General features: G+C 52.2%; 6 protein-coding genes across 6 annotated transcripts; 3 read left to right on the top strand and 3 right to left on the bottom strand.

The window, feature by feature from the left end:
* Nucleotides 1-3,049: 3,049 nt before the first annotated feature.
* On the top strand, nt 3,050-4,132 carry VTN77DRAFT_498 (uncharacterized protein; the record flags this gene model as incomplete). Its single annotated transcript, XM_069421098.1, has 1 exon — nt 3,050-4,132. One exon carries the CDS (start codon nt 3,050-3,052, stop codon nt 4,130-4,132), a length of 1,083 nt encoding a protein of 360 aa, XP_069280559.1.
* A 2,648-nt stretch (nt 4,133-6,780) lies between these two features.
* On the top strand, nt 6,781-9,694 carry VTN77DRAFT_497 (uncharacterized protein; the record flags this gene model as incomplete). Its single annotated transcript, XM_069421087.1, has 3 exons — nt 6,781-6,859; nt 6,928-8,954; nt 9,047-9,694. 3 exons carry the CDS (start codon nt 6,781-6,783, stop codon nt 9,692-9,694), a joined length of 2,754 nt encoding a protein of 917 aa, XP_069280558.1.
* A 691-nt stretch (nt 9,695-10,385) lies between these two features.
* On the bottom strand, nt 10,386-11,909 carry VTN77DRAFT_496 (uncharacterized protein; the record flags this gene model as incomplete). Its single annotated transcript, XM_069421076.1, has 1 exon — nt 10,386-11,909. One exon carries the CDS (start codon nt 11,907-11,909, stop codon nt 10,386-10,388), a length of 1,524 nt encoding a protein of 507 aa, XP_069280557.1.
* A 1,549-nt stretch (nt 11,910-13,458) lies between these two features.
* On the top strand, nt 13,459-15,295 carry VTN77DRAFT_495 (uncharacterized protein; the record flags this gene model as incomplete). The annotated part of the gene is made up of 5 exons (XM_069421065.1): nt 13,459-13,528; nt 13,950-14,036; nt 14,090-14,177; nt 14,225-14,755; nt 14,815-15,295. The coding sequence occupies 5 exons, from the start codon at nt 13,459-13,461 to the stop codon at nt 15,293-15,295; spliced, it is 1,257 nt and encodes a 418-aa protein (XP_069280556.1).
* Nucleotides 15,296-16,572: 1,277 nt separating this feature from the next.
* VTN77DRAFT_494 (uncharacterized protein) lies at nt 16,573-18,490 on the bottom strand (the record flags this gene model as incomplete). The annotated part of the gene is made up of 2 exons (XM_069421054.1): nt 16,573-18,215; nt 18,286-18,490. The coding sequence occupies 2 exons, from the start codon at nt 18,488-18,490 to the stop codon at nt 16,573-16,575; spliced, it is 1,848 nt and encodes a 615-aa protein (XP_069280555.1).
* A 519-nt stretch (nt 18,491-19,009) lies between these two features.
* VTN77DRAFT_493 (uncharacterized protein) lies at nt 19,010-20,848 on the bottom strand (the record flags this gene model as incomplete). Its single annotated transcript, XM_069421043.1, has 8 exons — nt 19,010-19,161; nt 19,248-19,752; nt 19,803-19,923; nt 19,983-20,050; nt 20,098-20,269; nt 20,328-20,343; nt 20,399-20,488; nt 20,542-20,848. 8 exons carry the CDS (start codon nt 20,846-20,848, stop codon nt 19,010-19,012), a joined length of 1,431 nt encoding a protein of 476 aa, XP_069280554.1.
* Between the last annotated feature and the right edge of the window lie 1,106 nt (nt 20,849-21,954).

The raw sequence follows: 21,954 nt of genomic DNA, 5'->3' as shown, positions 1-21,954 counted from the left end.
GTATTAACTTGTACTGTAGCTCCATACGCCTAACGATTAGATAGATTAATCGTGGTTAACGATCGAGGAGGCTGAGGTAGCGCTGTATTAGTGGGCATGTGCACTGTGCTGTCTCTGGCGGCTGCTAAGATCGCCATCGTCAATCGTTGATGCTGCAAATCTGCATCAGTGCACCGAGCAGATCGGATATCCACTATTATGACCTATGCCTATCCTGCTGCCTGTCAGGGTTGCGAGGGGAGTCAGGCATGCTCGCAAGAGGCTAAGTGGTGGCAGGCTAATGGGCTAATCGGACCAGTGACCAGTCAGCCCCCCCTCCAGGCGCGCCCAATACAAATGCCCCATCGCCCGCCCTTTCCCTCGCTGCGGCTTCCTTCCCTCTGCTCTCTCTCGTTGGTTGTCGAGTCCCTCGAGCACCTCCAATCCGACAAATCCCTTGCCCTGCCTTCCAGTCAAGATCCGACTTGGCCGCCTCGTCGCCCCCCGGCGAAGCACCCAATCCATCAGCGTCCAGTCCATTTTTCTGCTGCTCCTCCAGCATCATCCTATCATCATTTTCTGCCTCTCTCAACCCATCCCTCCTCCAATCCACCACCCCTCCGTAATCCAATCATCGCTCCCCGCACCATCAGCGGTACGGTGATTGATAGACGGCATCGCAAAACAAAATAACATCGCCTTTCACAGACGCTGTGACGTTCTCAACAGGCAAATCATTGTCGCAGGTACGTTGAAATTTCCTTTCGATCCTACCAATCGACGCATGACAATCCCCTTGAATTTCTTCTTTTTTACTCCCCCAACCACCACGTCTGGAGGAAAATAATAATAATTTATTGTTATTATTTTTTCTCTGGTCGTGATCCCTGCACCTACCCACACTGGCACGGGAAACGTGATTTATTGCATCGCATCGCATCGCATCTCACGACATTTTCCTTGTGCGGTTTTCGCGCCTCTATTCCTCGAGTCCTCGACCAGAGGACCAGGACCAGGCAAACCCCCACAAATTGATTCTCTGGGTGGTCATCGGCCCAATCGCTGCATCTGCGCTCTTGGCCTATTTCGGAACCCGTATTGGGTGACGAGGCTGCGGTTCTTCACGGATCGTCCGGGTCCTGACATCAGCGCCCAAGCGGAAAAAGTACTGTGCACTGACCCGGTTGGCCGTGCCTGTGGCCCTCGCACCTGTCCCTCTCATCTAACAGCTAACGGCCATACTCTAGCCCTGGCCATCTTGGTTGCCCTGTTCCTGTCCTGTCTTGTCCTTTGTTCTGTTTGTTCTCGTGCTCGTGCTGCTGCTCCAGTGGCCCGGCGGGAGTGATTACTAAGGCGCTGCAAGTCCCGCGCCCCCTCAACTAGCCCTTGGCACTGTTTGGCTGGTTTGCAGTGACGCGACTCGGGTTCCCCTCACACGCCGCTTGCCACACACCAACTCACCCCCCGAACCCTCCCAGGGATGCAATCGCATACACAGATCGGGAATAACTCATACTAACGTCGCGTGCGCGCAGTCTCACAGAAGGTATTACCATTGTTCGAAGAACTCTCTCCCCCGTGACTGCGCGGCGCATCTCTGCACCCTTGTCCAACGCCAAGCTTGCTTCCATCGGAGCCAAGCGCCCTGCTTTGCGACCCGCGCGACACCAGCGCGTCCACCCTTCGGTCATCATCACATCTATATCGGCCTCCTTTTCGATTCTGGTGGTCTGTCTGGCGCTGTTGTCGCATATTAACCTCCCAGACTTTTCATTGCGTAAAAGCAATCGACTTGGGGTTTTGCTGCGCGCGCTCCGCGTTTTTCAAAGCAATAGGACTTTTCGTCGTCTAACCCAGCGCTGACCTGATCTACAAGGTATGTCTTGGGCTGCATGAAGCTCCCGCATTTGCCAACGCATACATCCCCAAACTAACCCGACACGATCTTTCCCCCCACCACCATTGCCTGTCGTTTCCTTGCCCCTCAGTCGTCGGTTCGCGGAGATGGATCGAGCGCCATTGTTGGTGGATATATGCTGACTGTCTGAATAGGACTCGTGTGTCGCAAAGCGTATCAGAGCGCATCCTGACATCAACTGCCCTGTGGTTGCATCGAGCCTCCGACCTTCCTCCGCGCGGCCCCTCCTCCAGCCTCTTTGGTACCTAAGGCACCCAAATTGATCAGGCTGCAGGCCTGAGCTGCTGACACCGCCTCATTTCTCACTTCTGTGCTCTGGAAGGACAGGACTGAGGCCAAATCAACCAGGGAAGAAGAGAAAAAAGAGCGAAGGATCACAGGTAGTAGCCGTCCAGCGCTGGCCGGAATAGTTTGCGTAGTTGTCTGTGATTCTGAATTTCGCCCTGCGCTGGCGATAGACAGGTCCCTGCGCCACGATCAGGTTCCTCGATATTTTCACACTCTGACAACGCATCACCTTACGGTGTCTCGCGTCGTCCAACCCTGGCCCGCTGCATCAGAGCCTGACCACGTCTGCCCCCCAGCGCATCGCAAAAGGATTGCACAAAAGACCCAGGGTCGCCGTGAAAGAGTTTTGTTTCCGGCAAGTTTAACAAACCGAGTCTTTGATTGCTAGACTTCGATTTATTTCCGAGTAACATTGTATTGGTGAAAAAGAAAGCAAAAAGGTACGTGCTCCAGCATCCCACTCAGCGGCTCGTTGTCTTTCGCGCTCGTTCGTCCCACACCGAGGTCCAGTGACCGTTGAGCGCTGCAGTAGGTGCTGACGCGACCTCTTGAGGCTGCAGACCTTCGCATCTAGTGTGTCGAATCAAGTAGCTCAGATACTTACCGCTCTGAACCCGTTTCCTCCCGCGCAACCTTAGATCCAGTGTCCTTGCGAAGAAGAGCGGATTTGCCCTGCGTCCTCAGGGATAAACAGTCGACTTGAAATTCTCGACTTCGTTGCGGTTTTACGCGCGATCCTTTTCCTTACCCAGTGATTGGGCTGTTTGGTTCGGTTTGCACCGTTAACGTTCTGCCCTATCGTGGGTGCAAACCGCGCTGTGACGGGAAGCGCCTAAGCGCCGTCACCATAACAATACTCACAAGATGGAATACCCTCCACAATATCAACAGCCTCATGGCCAACATCCTCACGCTCAGTCCCATATGCCTGGTCCATATCAGAATGCACCACCGAACGCAGGGCAGGGCGTGGGCTCAATGACCTCTCCGACGAATCCCCAGGCGCACATGCAACAACCGCATCCCAACCACCAGGCATCTCCGATTATGCCGCCGCAAGGTCATTATCAACAGCCTCAGAATGCTCCTGGCTCGGTCCATCAACAGATGAACTTTCCGCAGCCGTACGGGGTCACCGCCACAATGCCCCAGGCGTATGCCATCTCCCCGACTCAAGCGGCTGCCATGGCCACCGCGGCCGCCTCTGGGCAATTCTATCCCATGCACCAGGATTCCATGGCCGGACAGATGGCACAAGGGCCTCGCGGCTCGCCGCGAATGGCTGGCGTGCAAGTAAAGAACGAACGCAATCCCCGATCTCCTACCCAGGTTCCTGGCCAGATGCCCTCGATTCCGTCCCAGGTGCAGATGCAGCAGCAACGTCGCATGAGCCAACATATGGGCAGCCCACATGTTCCTAACGCGCAGCCGGTCATGAACCACGTTGGTCGTCCGGGGGTGCCGCAGACCATGCCGCCACCACCGCAACCCCCGGTCCAACAGACGCAAGCTTCCCCAGAAGTGGTGGCAGGACCTGCGGAGGAGTCCCCGCTCTATGTCAACGCCAAACAGTTCCACCGGATCTTGAAACGACGGGTTGCGCGACAGAAATTGGAGGAACAGCTCCGGCTGACGTCCAAAGGTCGGAAACCGTACCTGCATGAATCCCGGCATAATCACGCCATGAGGCGGCCTCGGGGCCCAGGCGGCCGATTCCTTACTGCGGAAGAAGTGGCGCAAATGGAGAAGAACAAGGCACAACAGGCCGCACAAGAGAATGCAGGTGAAAATGCGGCCAAACCAGCCGGTGAGACAAACTCATCGGCACAGAAACGAAAATCTGGCGTGGCTGACGATGGCAACGAAAACCCTGCAAAGAAGACTAAGACGAGCACTGAAGAGAGCGAAGGTGTCGATTCCGGAGAGCCTTCGGATGAAGATGGTTGAACTATCTTTCCAGCGCAGCGCCTCTCGCGTCATCGACCTTCCGCCGTCCCGGCGTGCGTCTCTTGACGTATTTCCATTCTTGATGTCCCCACCCCTTCATGGCAGCACTTCCGGATGTCCAATTGTTATGTTCTCAATATTTTCTTATCTTTCTAGCAAGCGATGTGGGCATTGATTTATGTTTATTATTTCTTTTTTTTCCCCCCTTTTACTTTCCATTATGTTTTCCCGGTTCATTCCATCAAATTGCAACTGTTTCCACCAATGACATGTTTGTGTTTATAGTGTTCTTCTGGGAGGGATGGTGTTTTATTGTCGCAATGTCGTCCCTTGCGTTGATTTTATGGTGTTGGATTCCTGCATTGTACCTCTTGAGATGATTTTCCTGCTAGTTCAGCTCTCTAGTGGATACCATTTCATAGTCATTGCTAGTAACCCGAGCGTTATGCGCAATGGCTGATCCGGTTATTGAACGAGTGATGGTCGCGTCTTGTTGCACTAGTCATCTGGTTCCACTCCTTCATGTCTCGAAGAAATTCAAGCCCGGGTTTGTCTCAGGGCCGAAAGCAGTGGCACCTTGTGACTTGGTCGCTTAGGCACTTGCGACCTTCTGAGCACAACTACGCAGTGTTTTTCATCTCGTGAGGTGCCATTTGATGAGATTGCTTTCATGCTATGTTTGGGTTTGGGTTCGGCAATTAGAGAGGGTATCCATCACTGGTGAAAAAAAAACAGAATGAATGAGCAACGATGGGAAGAATGGGTATGGCAGACTTGCAGTCCCTGAGAGGACACAGAGGATTCCATGATGCACTCATGCAGGACTCTGCCGGTGGAAGCAGGAGTGGTTGTTCTATATGTCTATTTTAGTCATGTTTCGTTTTTCCTTTTCTGCAGCATCAGTGGTCGGTTTGGCTTTGGGTTCTGGGTTGGGAATACCCGCGATCTATGCTTCCTTCGCTTCCAACGCTCGCTTCTAACTCGATTCAATTCTTTCCTCTTTGATGTCACGAATTTTCTTTCTCCTTATCTTCTTCTTGTTTCGTTTGACTTTTCTCCCCTCCCCTTTCTGGTCTTCTGCTTGTAATGCCTTACCCCTCCTCTTCTCTCGGGATTCTCTAGCACCTTTGATATGGTGACTTGACCCAAGAGTGCGAAGTTGTATCTGTCACCGCATCCCAAGGGGCTTTCGGCCAGAGGTCTCTTATATACTTAAAAGAGATATATATATATATATATTTTCTGATGCTGGCATTTATTGTACCTTATTCTTCTTGCCATATTTTCGAAATGAGCTTTCCATGTGGCTTGTATGTGAATAAAACAGGGAACCGTCTCCTTGATAGCATGTACAAATATCACGACTCCCTTTGCGGACATAAATCTCTTACACGATGACTTCGATGTAGATTTGCTATGGATAGTAGGCTGCGATCCTTTGATCAGCAAGTTTGTAGCGCTTCTTGATCTCTCGTAGTGAAGCTATCTTCATGGGGCAGCTTATGAATTGCGGGGAAATGGAATAAATCTGCATGAAGTCAGCCATCAAAAATAAGCCTTCATTGCAATAGTGTATTATTAATGTCACTGAACTGAACACGGTCTTCGATTTATCTCTGGTTGGCGGTTGTGCTGACATTCTTGCACTATCTGGCAATCTGCTGATGTGGAGGTTGTATCAGACGTTGCCGACAGCCGGGGACCTCCAGTCACGCTCCATACCTATCCGGCACTAGCAGCACCCGCCAGTCTCCAGCGCCAGTCTCCAGCGCGATCAGCGCCGTCATCCAGCTTCCAGCCACCTCCTCACTACCGCACTCTCCTCTCTCTTACCTTCGTCAACTCCCCTCCACACCAGCTAATCCAGACCCAGACCTTCCCCCGGTTGGTCTCACACGTTCATCTCTGCGCAGATTGACGTGTTCGGGAAACAATTTCTTCGTCATCTCCTTGTCTGGGCTTCTTGTAGGTTGCCTACCCTTTCACCTTTTTTTGTCTCGTGTCAAGTGCTGCCCTGCCCTTGTCTCTCACGAGATTCCCCCCCTTCTTTCCCCTGCCTTCTCTTTCTTCTTGCATCTGGAGCAAACTCTTATCATTTCTTCAAATCTCCGTGAATCGTCTCATCTTTCTCTCCATTGATGTCTTGTTTATTTCATTCGCGAAGACTTCAGCGCCCGACCATCTCGATGCGTCACTGCTGCGCAACCCTCTTTCCTGCTCTCCCCATCAACCTGCTCTCATGAGCTCCCTACCTTCTTTTTGCCTTGATTAGAATTTCCTGGACCCTCGATCGTGGTCTTGAGGGGATGGAAATCCACACGTTCGTTCCTTTATCTTCATTGGCAGAGACACATCTCTTATTCTTCTCTCTTTGATCCGCTCTTGTCTCTTCTGTTACCCTGCGTGTACACGAAACACCATCCATTTCTAGACTCGATCTAATGCTCACAATGTCGGCTCTTAGCTTAACCGCACGTCCCCGTTTGCTCTTCCTTCGAACTGGAGTGTGCAATTGGCTCTCTGCGCTTGGCGTCACATGAGCCTCGCATCTGCCGTGGTGTCGCAAAACACAGATCTACGACGAGTTTGTTGAGAAGATTGCGGTCCATAATCAAGGCTGTTCGGGATAACTAGCTACTACGCTGACGATGGATTCATATGACGGCTATGGCTCCCCAGGGAGGAGCCGCGATGGTGACTCTTACTCGTATCGTCGCAGATCTCCTGGTAAGACTCACTTGCCAACGACAGTTCATCCTTTCGATGGCTGCCGGGACGTTGCTAACTTGCTGCAGCTGCATCACAGGATCGCCGTCGTAGCGGCCGTGGTCGCTCCCGCTCCCCTCCTATGATTGACCGCTACGAACCTGTCGACCGCTCTCGCGCTTCTCGAGACGACTATTATGGTGCTGGACGTGACTATCCTAGAGATCGCGACGATCGTCGCCGTGTTTCCTCTCCTGCTGTCGCGAATATCGATCGTTACGTCCCAGGACAGGATTCTGGCAAGCGACCCATTCCAACAAACCCGCTCCCAAACCCCATCACGCTCGATTATCAGGTTGGATTCAATTGGTTTGCGGAGTGGTGGAGGGCGGAGCAGACTATCAAAGAGGAAAAGGAACGGGCAAAGCATGGCGGGCGCCGCCCGTCGGACCGCGTTAAGGGAGAGCGCGAGGCTCGAGAAGACAGGGAGAAGGAGAGAGCGTTGATTCAGGCTGCCTACGATGCATACAAGGCGGAGTTCCAGGTCAAGATGGCTCGGGCGTTTGTGCAGCAACATCGCGGAGAGGAATGGTTCAAAGAGCGCTATGTGCCCGAGGTCCGAGACCCTCTCCGCCGACGTCTGATGGATTTCCGACGAGGCGCATATGAGCAGTGGGAACGGGACCTCGAGACAGGGCTCTTTGATGAATTTACTCTGGAAGGCATCTATAAGAGTGAGAGTGATGGGGCAGGTGGTATTATTGAGAAGGAAGAAGGCGAAGCCACTGCGGTTGGTGAGACGCTCGGGGTGCTCGACCTTCTACCGGCTCGAGGGGCCGATCTTCGCGACGAGGCGCTCTCTCAGCCCGCGCTGCTTATCAAGACCCTGGCACCGAACGTAAGTCGAGAGAAGATCGAGGAGTTTTGCAAGGAACACCTTGGTGAAGGGGATGGCGGTTTCAAGTGGCTCAGTCTGAGCGATCCCAACCCCTCAAAGAAGTTCCATCGTATGGGATGGATTATGCTCCACCCGGCTGCTCAGGAGCCTTCTCTTGTCGAAAGAGGTGATGGTAGAGAGGAGGAGGGCGCGGAAGTTGAAGCGGAAACTGCTGCAAATGGTGCCAATAATAACATGTCGACTGCTGAGAAGGCTCTCGAAGCTATTAATGACAAAACTATCCACGATCCCGTTCATGGAGACTTCGTTTGCCACGTGGGTGTGCATGTGCCGCCATCTCAACCACGTAAGAAGGCATTGTGGGACCTTTTCTCTGCTCCGGAGCGTATCGAGCGCGACCTTGAGCTTGCACGACGTCTCGTGTCAAAGCTGGATTCCGAGCTTGGTGGGGGCGCTGACGCCTACACGAAGATTGAAGAGCGAGTGGAGGATCTCCGTGGCAAAGGGTGGCTGCAGCCTCCTGTCACCGGGCCTGTCAGTGTCAAGAAGAGGAAGAGCGAATTTGGATCTGAAGACGGCATGGATGAAGGAGAGGCCGAGGAAGGTGAAGAGCTGGAGGGATATGACGACGAGGAAGTGGATGACGAGGATCTCCTGGTCAAGAAGAAGAAACTGGACCTGATGGTCGAATACCTACGTCGGGTGTACAATTTCTGCTTTTTCTGCGTCTTTGAGAGTGACTCGGTCCATGAGCTGGTGCGCAAATGCCCAGGTGGTCACCTGCGTCGCCCACGCTCTGGTCTGAGTACCCAGGCGAAACAGGTGGCTAAGGCAAGTGCCATGGGACAGCCGTTCCCTATCAAGAAGAAGGAACCCAATGAGGAAGGCGAGGGGGGCGGTTCTCCGGTTGAAGAAAAGCGACCGCAAAGATTGTCGAAGACGGAGCAGCAGCTGCAGCGCGCGTTCAACTGGGTCAAGACTTTCGAAGACAAACTCCTCCAGATTTTGGAGCCCGAGAATGCCGATCTCCGGAAGCTGGGTGGAAAGCCAGTAGATGAAGCTCTGGAGGAAGAATTGTCCAAGTACGTCAAACAGGAGGATGAGGCTAAATTCCGTTGCAAGGTACCAGAATGCACCAAGCTGTTCAAAGCGGAGCACTTCTGGCGCAAGCACGTTGAGAAGCGTCATCCTGAATGGTTTGAAAACATCAAAAAAGACGTAAGTTGGCCTGTAGCCTTTCTTTCTTTCTTTCTTTCTTTGTTTCTTTCTTTCTTTTTTTAGCCCCCTGGCAGCTAACCCATAGGTTATAGCTCATGCTGGTCAATGAATATGTCTTGGATCCCGCACACATAGCACCGTCGCGCTCCGATGCCAACAGCAACGGTCACTTCCCTCTCTCTTCGGGCCATATGCAATCTGGGACGCCTCGTGGATTCAACCTGGCGGCGAACCTTCAGTACTTCAACGCCAACAGCGCTGTGCCTGGGGGCTTCCATGGTGTTCCGGCTGCTAACTTCCCGGGCTTCATGGGTGTTAACCAACCGGGTGCCTGGGGCGGCAACGGTCTTGTTTCCGGGGATGCAACCGGTCTCCATCAACCGGGTGCGATGCGCCGAAGTGGTGGCAGATACTCCAACCGTTCCGGCCCGTACGATCGTCGCGGCAACCGCTATGGAGGTGGCAACATGGGCAACGGTCGTCTGAGTCCAGTCAGAGGCATGTCTGGGATGTTTGGACCTGGTGGGCGTCTTCCACCCAACGCTGCTGGCGCAGCATATGTCCCGCCAGGCCACCCAGCCGCCGGATTCGCTGGCCCTGGAGGCTTTCCCGACGCGATGGGTGCAGGAGGCGTCCAACAGGCCATGGGCCCGCGCGAAGCAGTCCAAGGCCGCAGCTTGAAGAGCTACGAGGATCTAGATGCCGTCGGTGGAGCAGGCAGTGGAGAGCTCAACTACTAATGCCTAACCAACAACAAAAAAAAAGCAAAAATAAATTTAGAATAGAAAATATGTAGCTGTACCCGGTACTTCGTTCGGATCAATGACGACTCGACCGCAGGGTAGGGATGGCCAATCCTTGTTGGATTCGTGTCATGTATGTACAATAGTTTCTATGCAGATGAAAAGAAAAGAAAAGAAAAGAAAAGGGTTTTAGCATATCAATATATATATAGACCAGACTACATATTTTGAAGTACATACGCCTGGCGTGCATGAGTGAGGATGGAATTTTTCGTCATTCATGTGAAACCAATTCTTTCTTCGTTCTTAGAAATTCATACTGTATGTATGTACTGTATGGGTAATATCAATATTAATTCCCTCTTCTTCTTTTGTTTTGTATCCAGTATCCAAAATGAAGAGAAGGGGGGCCAAATAGAAATTAAAAAAAAATGATATTATTCATCCAGGTGTCAATATAGACAAGTTCATCGTTCATTTTCCTGGAGGAGGAGGAAATCCAAGATGCAAGAAAATGAAGGGTCATTATCATTATCCGAAAGTAAGAGTTCACTCCCAGACATATATGTATCCTGCAAGTAAAGCAAGCCATCGGAAGGCCTTTGGCAAAGAGCTCTCTCTAAGGGGTTGACATCCTCCTGTTTTAGAGTATAGGATTATATATAGATCTAGGTAGGTAGAATACTTGTCATGGCATCTCAATTACCACCCTCTCTCCTGCGTCTCTCCACTGTGCTCGCATGCCGCGGATACGCCGCTCCGTGGCCAGGAAGAGAAGCATATAAATGTGTGGGGCGACCTCACCCCAGGAGTAGACTTTCATGATCAATGGTCGTGTCGTCTTCTTTCGGTTCTGTGGCTGCTGCTGCTGGTCGTCCAGCGATGATGTTGCGGGTTCAGATGTCTGATTCTGGTGCCGCTCCTCCAGGATACACCACACCCCCCAGCCGGCGCGGCCATCGCGGGAAATGAAGTCTGTGAGAAAGGACCAGAATTGGGAGAAGAATGCAAGGGACCAGTCGTTTGGACTGTGCGTAGCAAGACCCGACGAACGGCTATTCAAGTTATCTTCCGACTGTTGACGGGTAGGAGACTGGTCGCGCTGCTTTCCACGTTCAGCTGCTTGATTGGCCTCGTCCCTGGCTATGTCGTCTGAATCGAAAACATTCATCTGGAGAAACCAGAACCCTCTTTCTAACGGCTGCAGGTCTCTACTCTGCTTGACAGGCTTGAACTTACGAGGAAGCTTCATCCGTTCCGCGAGCATCTGGAGCGTGGGTGTGATGTGAGTTTGAAATTTGCCTGTAGAGACTGGAGGCGGAGGAGGATGGATTTCCATAGGAAGGACGGATAGCGATACTAAATTATCTGGTCGGGGAATAGTTTGCCGTTTGTGATCGGGGTGTCCTGAAGCTTTGTGAACACCGTTAGGTAAATGTATAGGATGATTCTCTTGGCTATGTGTCTCTGTCGGTTTTTCTGACGTTGCACATCCATTCGAACTCGGCAGAGAAGAAAGGATTCGCGCATTATCGGCTTCAGCAGCAGTATCTAGTCGACACCGTTTGGATCGAGATGAGAGTTCCGCATAGAATGATCGGGGAACTTGGACTTGGTCTACTGTTGTGTGGCCCCCGCGTTCTGAATTTCCTACTGAGGAGTTTGCCCGTTGCGACTGGGAGTCCGGAATCACACTGAGGGGTGTTTCGAAGGATGTCGAGGAATTCCGCGGCAACGCTGAAACAGACAACGAGGGCCCTTCGTGGTGGGAGGCACAATCTGCAGGAGAGTGCGATGTGGCAGGATGTTGGTCCGGATCAAGGATATTGCCGGTGTGAGGATCACCCGAAGCAGGAGGGGGTAGCAGATGCGTTGAACTGGGAGAAACCACACCATTCGTCTGATCTTGAGGCGTCACAGTTGCTTCCTTCACAGCTGCTTCTCTCCTGTCCATCCCTGGAGAGGAGGACCCCGTCAACACACCGCGCAATTCATCCCCCGAATGCACCGATCTCTCGTCTCCGCCGGACTGTTCAAACAAGGCAGCCTCTTCGACCGGAGGTTCGTGGATGGATCCATTTTTCGAGCTAAAAACGGGTTGTCTTGATACAGGTTCGAAGGCTAAGAATGCCTGGACTTGGGTGTGGTATCTGGCATCATCCCTTGCCCCGCTGGGCGCAGCGGCGTGGACGAGAATTTCGGGATCTCTCATGTAGTCTTGCCTTCCGGCTCCTCATGGTGAACGCAGATCGAGGCGATGGTGAGGCGATGGTGAGGTGCTAGTATATAGTTCTGTGCATTCGATGGTGGTAGTCGTGGTAGAGGGGAGGTTGGGTTGTGTTGTGTTGGTTGAAAGGAGTGTTGATGGCTCCGAATTTTTGAGTGTTCCGCACAATTTCCCCTTTCGGCTTGCCACAACCAAGGTTCCAACTGCTGATAGAAGGCTCCATCTTAGAGGACCAGTGTGAACGGTAGACTATATACTATATAAAACTGGCATAGAGGATTACATGAAGACGTCTTAAGAGGGATGAGATTTCTAGGTGAGGGGAGGGGCTCATATAGCTGTTCCCACAGTCCGTTTTTGCGACCGCTTTGTCTGCGGGCACCAATACTGCTGCCGCCGGGGTGCTCCAAATCGATCTAACACAGCTCCATGGTCTTGTCTTGCATGGGTTGGGACTCGATACAGCTAGCATAGCTTCCCTATCATTGAGCTATGTATGCCGTTCATCCGTTCAGCCCGCTGTAACAGCTGTAATAGCTGTAACAACTCTTATGCTTCTAACCACAATGGGGTGATTGCTAGACGGAAATGCTCTTCTCTGACACAATGTGTGTCGAAAGTTATTCTTGTACTCCATCATAAGCACAATGTAGGACTGTCCTCCGTCGCTGTTCAATTATTGACGGGGAGGTGAGACTGCTACGATGGCTGGCTGGCTGCCGGCCCGACAACGGATCACCCGCGGATGGCCACTGCCCACTGTCCCACTCCGCTAAATGCCACGCCTCTGGAAATGTGAGATGTCGTGATTATTGGCTGTCGCTTTTTTAGGGCACGGAGCTGCCGATGGGGGAGAAGCCAATCTGCGTGCGATCACTCGAATGAGGTCCAGATTCGATTCCGAACGAGGCTGCAAAAAGGGTTCGCGGGGCGGGGAGCAGCAGTTCAGGATCACGGCCTGAACTCAAGCATCGCCCAGCACCAATGATGCTGCTGCTCCCAGAACTAATGAACTAATGAACTAATGAACTAATGAACTAATGAACTAATGAACTATTCTCTGGGCCTGCGACCTGTACGGAGTGCCGTCCGTGCAGCCCCGACCTGGCCTTGATCCCACGAAGCAACCAGTCGTCCGGTCACAGCTTTCTTTGTCTGTCAATCCTGATCCTCCTTCTGATCCAACCCTTCTGACTGCAAGCGCAGAAAGGTGTTGCGCGTCTGTCGTAGTTTGCCTGCCCCGGTTTCTCGGCGATAACCTCTTATCCCGATATGTGGATGTCCCCCTCGTGGTGAGAGCTTGATGCCATGCTTATCCTGAATTGACGAGAGCGAGACTGACTTGATGGTTGTGTCTCATTCAGAGAGCCTCCAATTATTCTCTGATCGCCTTGGTGTCTGCCTTTCTCCATCTCATCGCCTCTCGATCTCGCGCTGCACTGCGACGTCGCCGTCACACAGATTGCGCCATCTCCGCCTATCCTCCATTGGCATCCATTGACAGAGATATTATCACCTTACCATTGTCGCGCACATGGCTTCCACGGGGTTCACGAATTCGCAAAATCACGATGAGGGGATGATGCCGTATGGCGGGGCCTATGGTAAGCTATACTTATTTTTTGATTTTGCTAGTCGCGGTTGTCAAGCTGGCCGAAATGATGTCGAGCGGGAGAATTGTGGCTTTATGGATCAATTGATGCGATTCATGACTCAATGAGATGGACGCTGGTCTGGAAGAGGGAGATCTTCCATCCTCAACAGCAGCAACTCATCGACCACTACGAAGCTACCCTTTCGGATGTCGATCATCTTAGCCACCGATATCCGCACCTGCTTGGATTGTTTCTTTCTTTCTCTTGCGCTGTATGCTGTCAGTCGGGCAACATGCTAATTCCTTCGCGCAATGGTTCTCCTCCACGGTTTATCGAGTCGCCGTCGTGGTTCTCCTTCCTGGGCTGCTGGATGGATGAGCAGACGTCGCCTCGATGCCGTGGAAGGAGTCGCAGGCGCGATCTATCACAGGCCAACCCTCCCAGGAACCCAGCAAAAACCCGTTCATTTCAAACATGGGATTCTTGAAGATGCTAGGGCAGAAGAAGACCACCAGAGGTTTGTCACCGGCGAACGTTTAACTCTCGCCAACACAAGCTTATGTCCATTAGACGGGCAACCGGCGAAACGACGAGGTCCCAAGCCGGACTCCAAACCCGCCCTAACGCGGCGGCAAGAGCTGAACCGCCAAGCGCAGAGGTACGAACTCGTGGCGTGGTCATAGAATAGATGCTCACGTCTCCCAGAACACATCGTGAACGGAAAGAACAATATATCCGCGCGCTGGAAACCGAAATTTCGCGATTAAGAGAGGCATATAGCAATGACATTATGTCTGCTCATGCCACATTGCAGCAACAGCGGGAAATGTTGCAAAACCTGAGGGAAGAGAACAACACCCTCAAAGAGATCTTGCGATCGTGTGGGATCCCCTTCGAAGCCGAATTCGAGCGCCGGAAAGCAGGCGTATACCCGGCCGAGTCGTTCGGCGGCGGCAGCAGTACGACGGGCTCGCAATCGGCAGGATTCCCAAGCTCGAACCCAGGCTTCTTGACCACGCCGCCGTCCACATTCTCGCCCTCGACCCCGGGCGGGAGTGGCGGAGAGCAAGGCGAGGGGAATGGGGGATCATTTCAAGCGCACGCATACCAGTCCAGTCCGACCGACCGGGCTGGATGTCTCGACTTTTCGAGCAAGGTCGACAGTTCGAAAGAGCTGCCACCGACGCCAGGCATATTTGAGGAAGACCCGCAGTTGGGCATCGATTTTATTCTGACGTATGCTGTGGTTCTCTTTCGTCTGTCTTCTCTTTCCACAGGCTGACTGATTAAATCAGACTGGAAGCTCCCTGCCGCGATCACACCGAGTATCTCTGCCGCATGTCCGCCAAAGACGTCGAAAACGAGTCCTTCTTCTCAGGCCACGCGCTCATGGCATCGTGTCCGCCCCCGAGCCACATCGAAAACGTCCCCGAGGGGAACCTCTACCCGCACCAGACCTACGAACTACCGCCCGCAAATCTGGAGACGCTGCTGAACCTGAGCAAGCAGTTGATCTCCGAGGGCCAAGTGACGCCGATCATGGTGCTGCAGAGCCTGAAGAACCACGAACTCTACCACACGCTGACGCGCGAGGACGTCAAGACGATCATCGACACGCTGTACGCGAAGATCAGATGCTACGGGTTCGGCGCGGTGATCGAGGACTTTGAGCTGCGCGACTGCCTGAGTAGTGTCTTGGGGTCCAAGCTTGAGGCTGGCTTGCCGCCGCCGAACGCGAACCGGGTAGGTGTGGGTGATGATGCGCTGTATTCATAGTCGCCAGTCGCGGAAACCTCCTTATCTTGCTGCCTTCTTACCTTCTTACCTTTTTCACCTTCTTCCCTCCCTGCCTACCTATCTACTTCCCTACCTACTTAAGTACCCTACCCTACCCTACGCTATCCTACGCTATATACCCCCACACGCGGTAAGGCAGTAATGCCATGATCACGCCGTTAACAATGTCTTTATCGTTTTTCACTACTTACTTCGCTTTATTTCCTATTTTTTAATCTCTCTCTCTCTCTCTCTCTCTCTCTCTCTCTCCCTTTCTCCCTTTCTGCTCGGTCTAACTCAAGTCATGTCTTTTTATGTCTTCTCTTCTTATGTGTCACGTAATGCCACGTCATGTTATGTTATTGTTATGGATATCAATCATGTCGTTTTATCAACGCTATCTATATCTCCCGGTGGAATTGCAATTGGAAATGGAAATTGGACTTAGTAAGTTTGTATATCCATCGCAAAACAAGGAAAGAAAAGGATGGGAGTTTTGACAGGAGGTGCAAAAGCTTTTCTTCTTCTTCTTCTTCTTCTTCTTTTTTAGAAAAAAATTGATTTATTAATTTATTAGGTGCTTTCTTTACTTGTCTACTGTCAGCACCTGGGAGTGAGTCCAGGTAATAATGCAATAGAGGTGAATCTCACTCACCCGTGAAAGTGAAGCAAGCAAAGCAAGTAAAAGGAGATGTGGAATCTGATCGATCGACCACATCGATTTTTTTTTTGGTTTGGGGGCTTAAAATCAGCTTTTTTTTTTCTGGTTTTTTTTTCATCTTTCCTAATCATCACTGTTGTTTTTCCCCCCTCATGTTCTACTACCTAGGATTTCTAGTACTACGAGTTCTAGTCAAAAATCCAGTTCATTATTATTATTCTCTCGTTTTTTTTTTTCGGTCCACATTTATTTACTACTTAGGTAGGTAAGAAGAGAAATATTATTAATCACAATCTGATGATTGGATCATTTTGTCTTATTTTTTTTATTTTTGTAATGATGATGATCATCATCATCATCAATTGTTTTATTTGTTGTCATCAAGTAAAATCAAAATAAAGGAAAATATGAAATTTTAATGAAATGAAATGAGAAAGCACTCTCTTTTCTTTCTCTTTTGCTTTCTGTTTTTTTCTCTACATACACACATGCACACATCATCATCACGTTCACATCACAGTCACGGTCTCAGAAGGACAAAGGGGGAAAAAAAAGGTAAAAAGGTAAAAGGTCAAACATCTATTTGTGGTCCTGTAGTTGAATTTGAGTTGTTGGTTCACTCCTCCTCCTCTTCATCACCCTTCTCCTCATCCTCCTTCTCTTCCGCAGCCTCGTCTTCCTCAAACGTGTTTGGTGGCACACTGTACAGCCGGATAACAGGCTTGTTGGGGTCCTTGACCAGGACGTACTTCTTGATCTCGTCGGCGCTGTCCTGCTTCTTTTGCTTCTTCTGCTGCTGCTCGCCCTCCTGGCCTTCCTCCTTCTTCTCTTCTCCTTGTCCTTCGCCTTCGCCTTCCTCCTCTTCTTCTTCGTCTAGGCTGCGGATGAGGTCGACGATTGTCCGGACAATACCCCATCCGTTGCTCAGGTTCAGGTTCATCTGTGCTGCGAACTCGCGAGGCTTGTAGCCCACCACGCCCAGGATGACGTGCGATGCCGCCGATTTCGGGTTGGCGCGCGACACGAACCCCAGCTTCATCACGTCCGCCTTGGCAAGGATCGCCTGCGTCGTCCACCGCGCCAGCTTGCAGCTGTTGTTCTTCATCTCCGTCGCCACGACGGCACCCCGCTGCGATGCCAGCTTGGTCCGCCAGTCGAGCGCACCGCCCGCGCCCTGCGCCTTGTGGTCGAACTCGTTCAGCGCCCTGATCACCAGCTGCTGGTTCTCACCGCTGACGTTCTTCAGCACCGCATCGACCTCCGTCCGCACGATCAGGTGCAGCGGCTCCTCGTCCTTCTCAAGCGACAGGTCGAACCGCCGGTATTTGTAGGCCTTGGACGCCAGAGGCTCCGTCTCCTCCGACGCGTTGTAGAACGGGTTCGGGTGCTCGAATTCGACCTTGTTCGTGTCCGACTCGGCCACCGTCTGCAGCGCGAAGTTGTGGTTGATGAACGTCGCCTCCAGCGCCAGCGCGCTCGGCGTGTTGATCGAGTCCTGCTTGCCACCCTCGGACACTTCCAGAGGCGCATCGGCCGCGTTCTCGTTGACCGTCACCAGGTCGATCGACGAGCCTTCGCGCTTGTCGAAGAAGATCTTGTCGCCTTGCTTGACGATGGTGATGTCCCACGAGTACACGCTGCGCGGCGCGCACATCAGCATGGACAGGATATCGGCCGTGGCGAAGATGGTGGCCTCGTTCTTCTCTGCGAGCTCCTGGATCACGGGGTCGGACGAGGTCGTCACGTTATACGCAGCCCGCTCAAGGGACTGCAGCTTGCGCTCGGCCCCCTTGACGGGCGCCTTGTCGTACGACCGGTCGTAGTAGTAGAGGAATCCGTAGCTGTCGATATCGTCGCCATCAGCCGTCTCCAGATGGAGCTTGGACAGACGGTTGAAGTCGACCTCCTCGAGCAGGGTCCAGTCCGGTCGGATGGTGACGGAGCTGTCCCGGTTGCGCTGGGGCTTGTCGTAGTCCTTCCATCCGAAGCGACGACCGCGGCCACCGCGAGCGACTCGCTGGTCGAAGAAGCGATCTCCGGCCTGGCCCCGGCCAGCACCGACTCTCTGGAAGCCAGCCCGGCCGCCGCGCTGGAGGGTGCCACGCTGGCCACGGCCGCGGAAGATGGTGCCACCGCCGCGACCGAAGGCACGGGACTTGGCAGACGTGCGGGTATTGTCGACGACGGAGAAGGAGGACTCGTCTTCGGCGACCTGGACGGCGAAGAGACTGGAAGTTCCAGCGCCATACACTTGTTGATCTAGTTGAAGAAGAGTCATTAGTTACGAGCCTTCAGGGAAAAACACAAGAGAACACAGCGTCCAACTCACCTCTGAAATTCCGGTTGTAGGCTTGCCGGCCACCTCGTTCGCGGTCCTTTTCTGCCGTCCAGTCTGCCATTCTGCCGAGCTTGTCGCCCTTGGAGAAGGGAGCGTAGGGAACGCCATCGAGCATGTTATCGGTGGAGGTGGGGGGACCCCAGGCGTCCTCCGAGGGGAGGGACGAGACGATGTCGGCCAGAGAGATGGGAGCCATGGTGGTGGATATTCCGTAGTATGCAAGATTCAAATCTCCCTTCCTGTCCTTTCTGAAGTATGTTAATCAGAAGGGGTGGACAGGACACGATAAGGCGGGAGGGTCGACTGTTATTATCGATACTCGGGAATTATTTAATAATTTGAAGTTTTTGTGCTTTGCTCTCCGCCTAGCCTAGAGTGCTGTGGCTAGTGTGGCGCGCCACTCACCGCCTTGGTTCTGCCGGCACTATCTACCAACAACCCTACAGTCTGGAAGCCCTCTGATTCAACTCGTTCCATCGAGTATGACATTATGGGTTGAGAATTCCACGAATTATACGGTGTTCAAATTATGGCTACATAGCCAGACAAATACGTCCCCAAATGAAAAAGAATTCAATTGTTTCGAAAGAAAGCAACATTACAGAATCGATAGATATCGAGGCCAAAAAACTCCGAATCAATCACATCGTGATCCATCATACCCTTATTATATACTGGAAACTGACATGTATATATACTCAAACTATCAACATGATCATGGCTGCGTGAAAGACGTCAGGTTGGTGGAACCCGCGACCACATACTTCTTCTCCGTTGAGAGCTTATCCAGCGTCTCATTGCTCAGATGGAGATGGTCGCGGATGATCTGCTTCGATGTTGAGCCGATCCACTGTCCAAGGGATATGTCTGAATGGTACCGTCAGATTTGATGATCAAATAAAGAAGGAGAAAGAAGTAAAGACACCGACAGCAAAAGGGGAGAGAGAACCTACCGCTAAAATGGTCAGCTCGAAGCACCTCGAGGAATATCAGATCCGTATCCCCCGTGTTCTCAATGTAGTGACTGTTCGACTGAGGGAAGTAGCCTACATCGCCCTGGCGATAGTCGAACGTGTTGGCATTGCTGGGCGGCGTGAAGAGGGTGGCACGGGCTTTGCCTGAGATGAAAAACGTCCACTCGTCGCTGGTGGGATGCCAGTGGATTTCACGCATGCCACCCGGTTTGACGGTGACGAGGGCGGCCGAGAAGTTGGACGCGATGGGGAAGGTCAATGGATCGACGATCTTCACGCTGCCTCCCTCGACCTCATGCGCGGGCTGCTCCGAGAAGTGGTACGAGTAGCTTTGTGCTTTGGGGACGCTGCCTGCCGATCCGGTGACATTTTGTTCCTGGATGTCCTTCGGCGCCGGCGTTCCCGGGAAGATGTAGAGCTCCGATGTGGGAATGTTTTCAAAGGCGGAGATGGGAACGCCAAAGTTCTTGGACAGAACCTCTCTCTATGCTCGAGTCAGCTCGGTGTTCACTCCGTCTGCAGACGTTTTCTTACCGGTTGATGGGAGAACACGTCCGAGGTCAGAAAGGTGTTGTCTTCCGAGAAAGACCCGTCATCAAAGACCAGGAGGAATTCCGTCCCGTCTTCGAGAGCCTGGATGGAATGAGGTACGCCTCTGAAGAATGAAAAAGTGAGTTTCTCATCATGTACAGTACAAAATCGGAGACTACATACGGTGGAAAGAACCACACATCGCCTTTGGACACGTCGTCGATGAATGTCTGGCCGTTCTCGTTCATCGCCTGTCTGGTCAGCTCCGGCACAAAAGAGGTGAAAGGAGCGGATGTACCCCAATCCTGGCACTGCCGTTCAGAACCAGAGCCCACTCCGAGGCGACATGCCAGTGAAGCTCCCGGTATGCGCCCGCCTCGAGTCTCATGTCGACCCCAGCCATTGCTGTTGCCGCGGGCATGAGTTCTGTATTTTCTTGTCGCGCCCAACCAGCGCCGTCCAAGCCGAGTCTGTGAATGAGTTAGACGGACGGGTCTGATTCTGTCTGAAGGATGCACTAAGGCTGACCTGTTATGACTGAGGCCTGTAACCTGTCAGTATCAGGTCAGTGTCTCATCAATCAGCATGGACAAGCGTACCCATTGGCCACTGCGCGTTGATGGTCGCACCGCTGTCCGTCCCTGGAGGCGCGAGCTTGTCGCTGTTGATGCGGTCGTAGTTGTCATTGCCTTTCCTGTCAGCATCATGTGACGAGCTGATCGATTGGGTCTGGAGAGCTCACGAGGACCGGGATCAGTTCCTCCCAGGGATCCGCGGATGGGCTGCGGGTTGTCTACGCTTTCAAAATCGAGGTAGAAGCCGTCAATGGCATCGAGGTTCTGTCCCTCGACGGGCTGGTAGGGAACGTCGTCGGTGTTTTCCGTCGTCAACACGTTAGAGGGGGAGTAGCCCAGGAGGTTCTCCGACCCTCGCAAGGGAGGATTGCTGCTGGCGGGAGCAGAGGCTGACGAGATCGCTGCAGGAGCTCCATTGGCAAGGGGAAGGATTGCCAGCGATAACAATGCACTGGAGAGGGCATTGAGTGCCATGATGGACTTTAGACCTCTCGATCTGGAGCTGTTCGATTGTGAAAAGGTGAGAGAGCGAGAGTGATACAACGGGTAAACATCCGCATTGAATTGTGACCATTCCAGTCTTTATAGTTTTCGCAGCGCTACCTGCGAATTGACAAAAATCAGCCAGGGTCGGCATGCATTTTCGGCCGCTCTTTTCTTTCTCCTCATCCATTGTATTGCACTCGATAGCAGGATCGCTATCGGTTGCAGGAATTACCCCTCACCACATGCAAGGAGGAGTATTCTCATCACGATATCTTCAGGCACTCGACTCCACCCCATCCATGCGGATCGATGACGCTAATGTGGGTATAGATCCATGTCTGCTGCCAGGTCCGAGCAGAAATCTGAATACTAATCCACTGGCAACCTGCCTGAGGCGTTAAACAGTCCTGTCGGCAATTTGTCTAGTGACATGCCCGTGACCTGGGTGGAGATTCTCTTTTGGAATTGAGCCAGTCCCTAACTGGGTAGGTATGTACAGTACGTATGTAACTAGACAAGTGACTATCTCCATGCGTGACTCATCCTCGGATATTTATATACAAGTACTTACCACGGGCGTTTTCTCAAGTGAGTAGCCAGAGAAAAGCCAGACACACAGAGATCTTTTCTCCTCTCGGATGAAAATCCGGAATCAAAAGTGGAGGAGGTAGGTAAAAAGAAGAGACCAGGGTGACGATAACTGACAATGATAATAGTACTCCGGAGTACTACTGCTGCTACTCACTACTACCACCACGGCCTATCCGTGGGCGAGACAATTCCCCACATTTAGATATCTATCTATCTAATTACCTCAATCTATTTTTAGCCCATAGTACTACGCATTATGAACATCGTTACTGCACAGGCAGGGATCTCGACGCAGTTCCCTTCCGGTATAATTTTCGGCCGAAACGATATCCCTCCCTCCCTACTTAACCTAGGCAGGTATTGCAGAATGTGGGACATTGACATCACAAACGGTTAAGCCAGATTCAGAGCTAAGCTTTTCAGTGCATGACGGAAAAAATGGAGCCTAGAGCAGGGAGTAAGTTGTAACTAACTACGAACAGTGACGAGTGATACACCTAACT

The sequence above is a fragment of the Rasamsonia byssochlamydoides genome, assembly GCF_041956645.1.
Source record: "Rasamsonia byssochlamydoides strain NRRL 3658 unplaced genomic scaffold VTN77scaffold_10, whole genome shotgun sequence".
Classification (NCBI taxonomy): domain Eukaryota; kingdom Fungi; phylum Ascomycota; class Eurotiomycetes; order Eurotiales; family Trichocomaceae; genus Rasamsonia; species Rasamsonia byssochlamydoides.
This window is presented reverse-complemented; position numbering and strand designations above follow the sequence as displayed.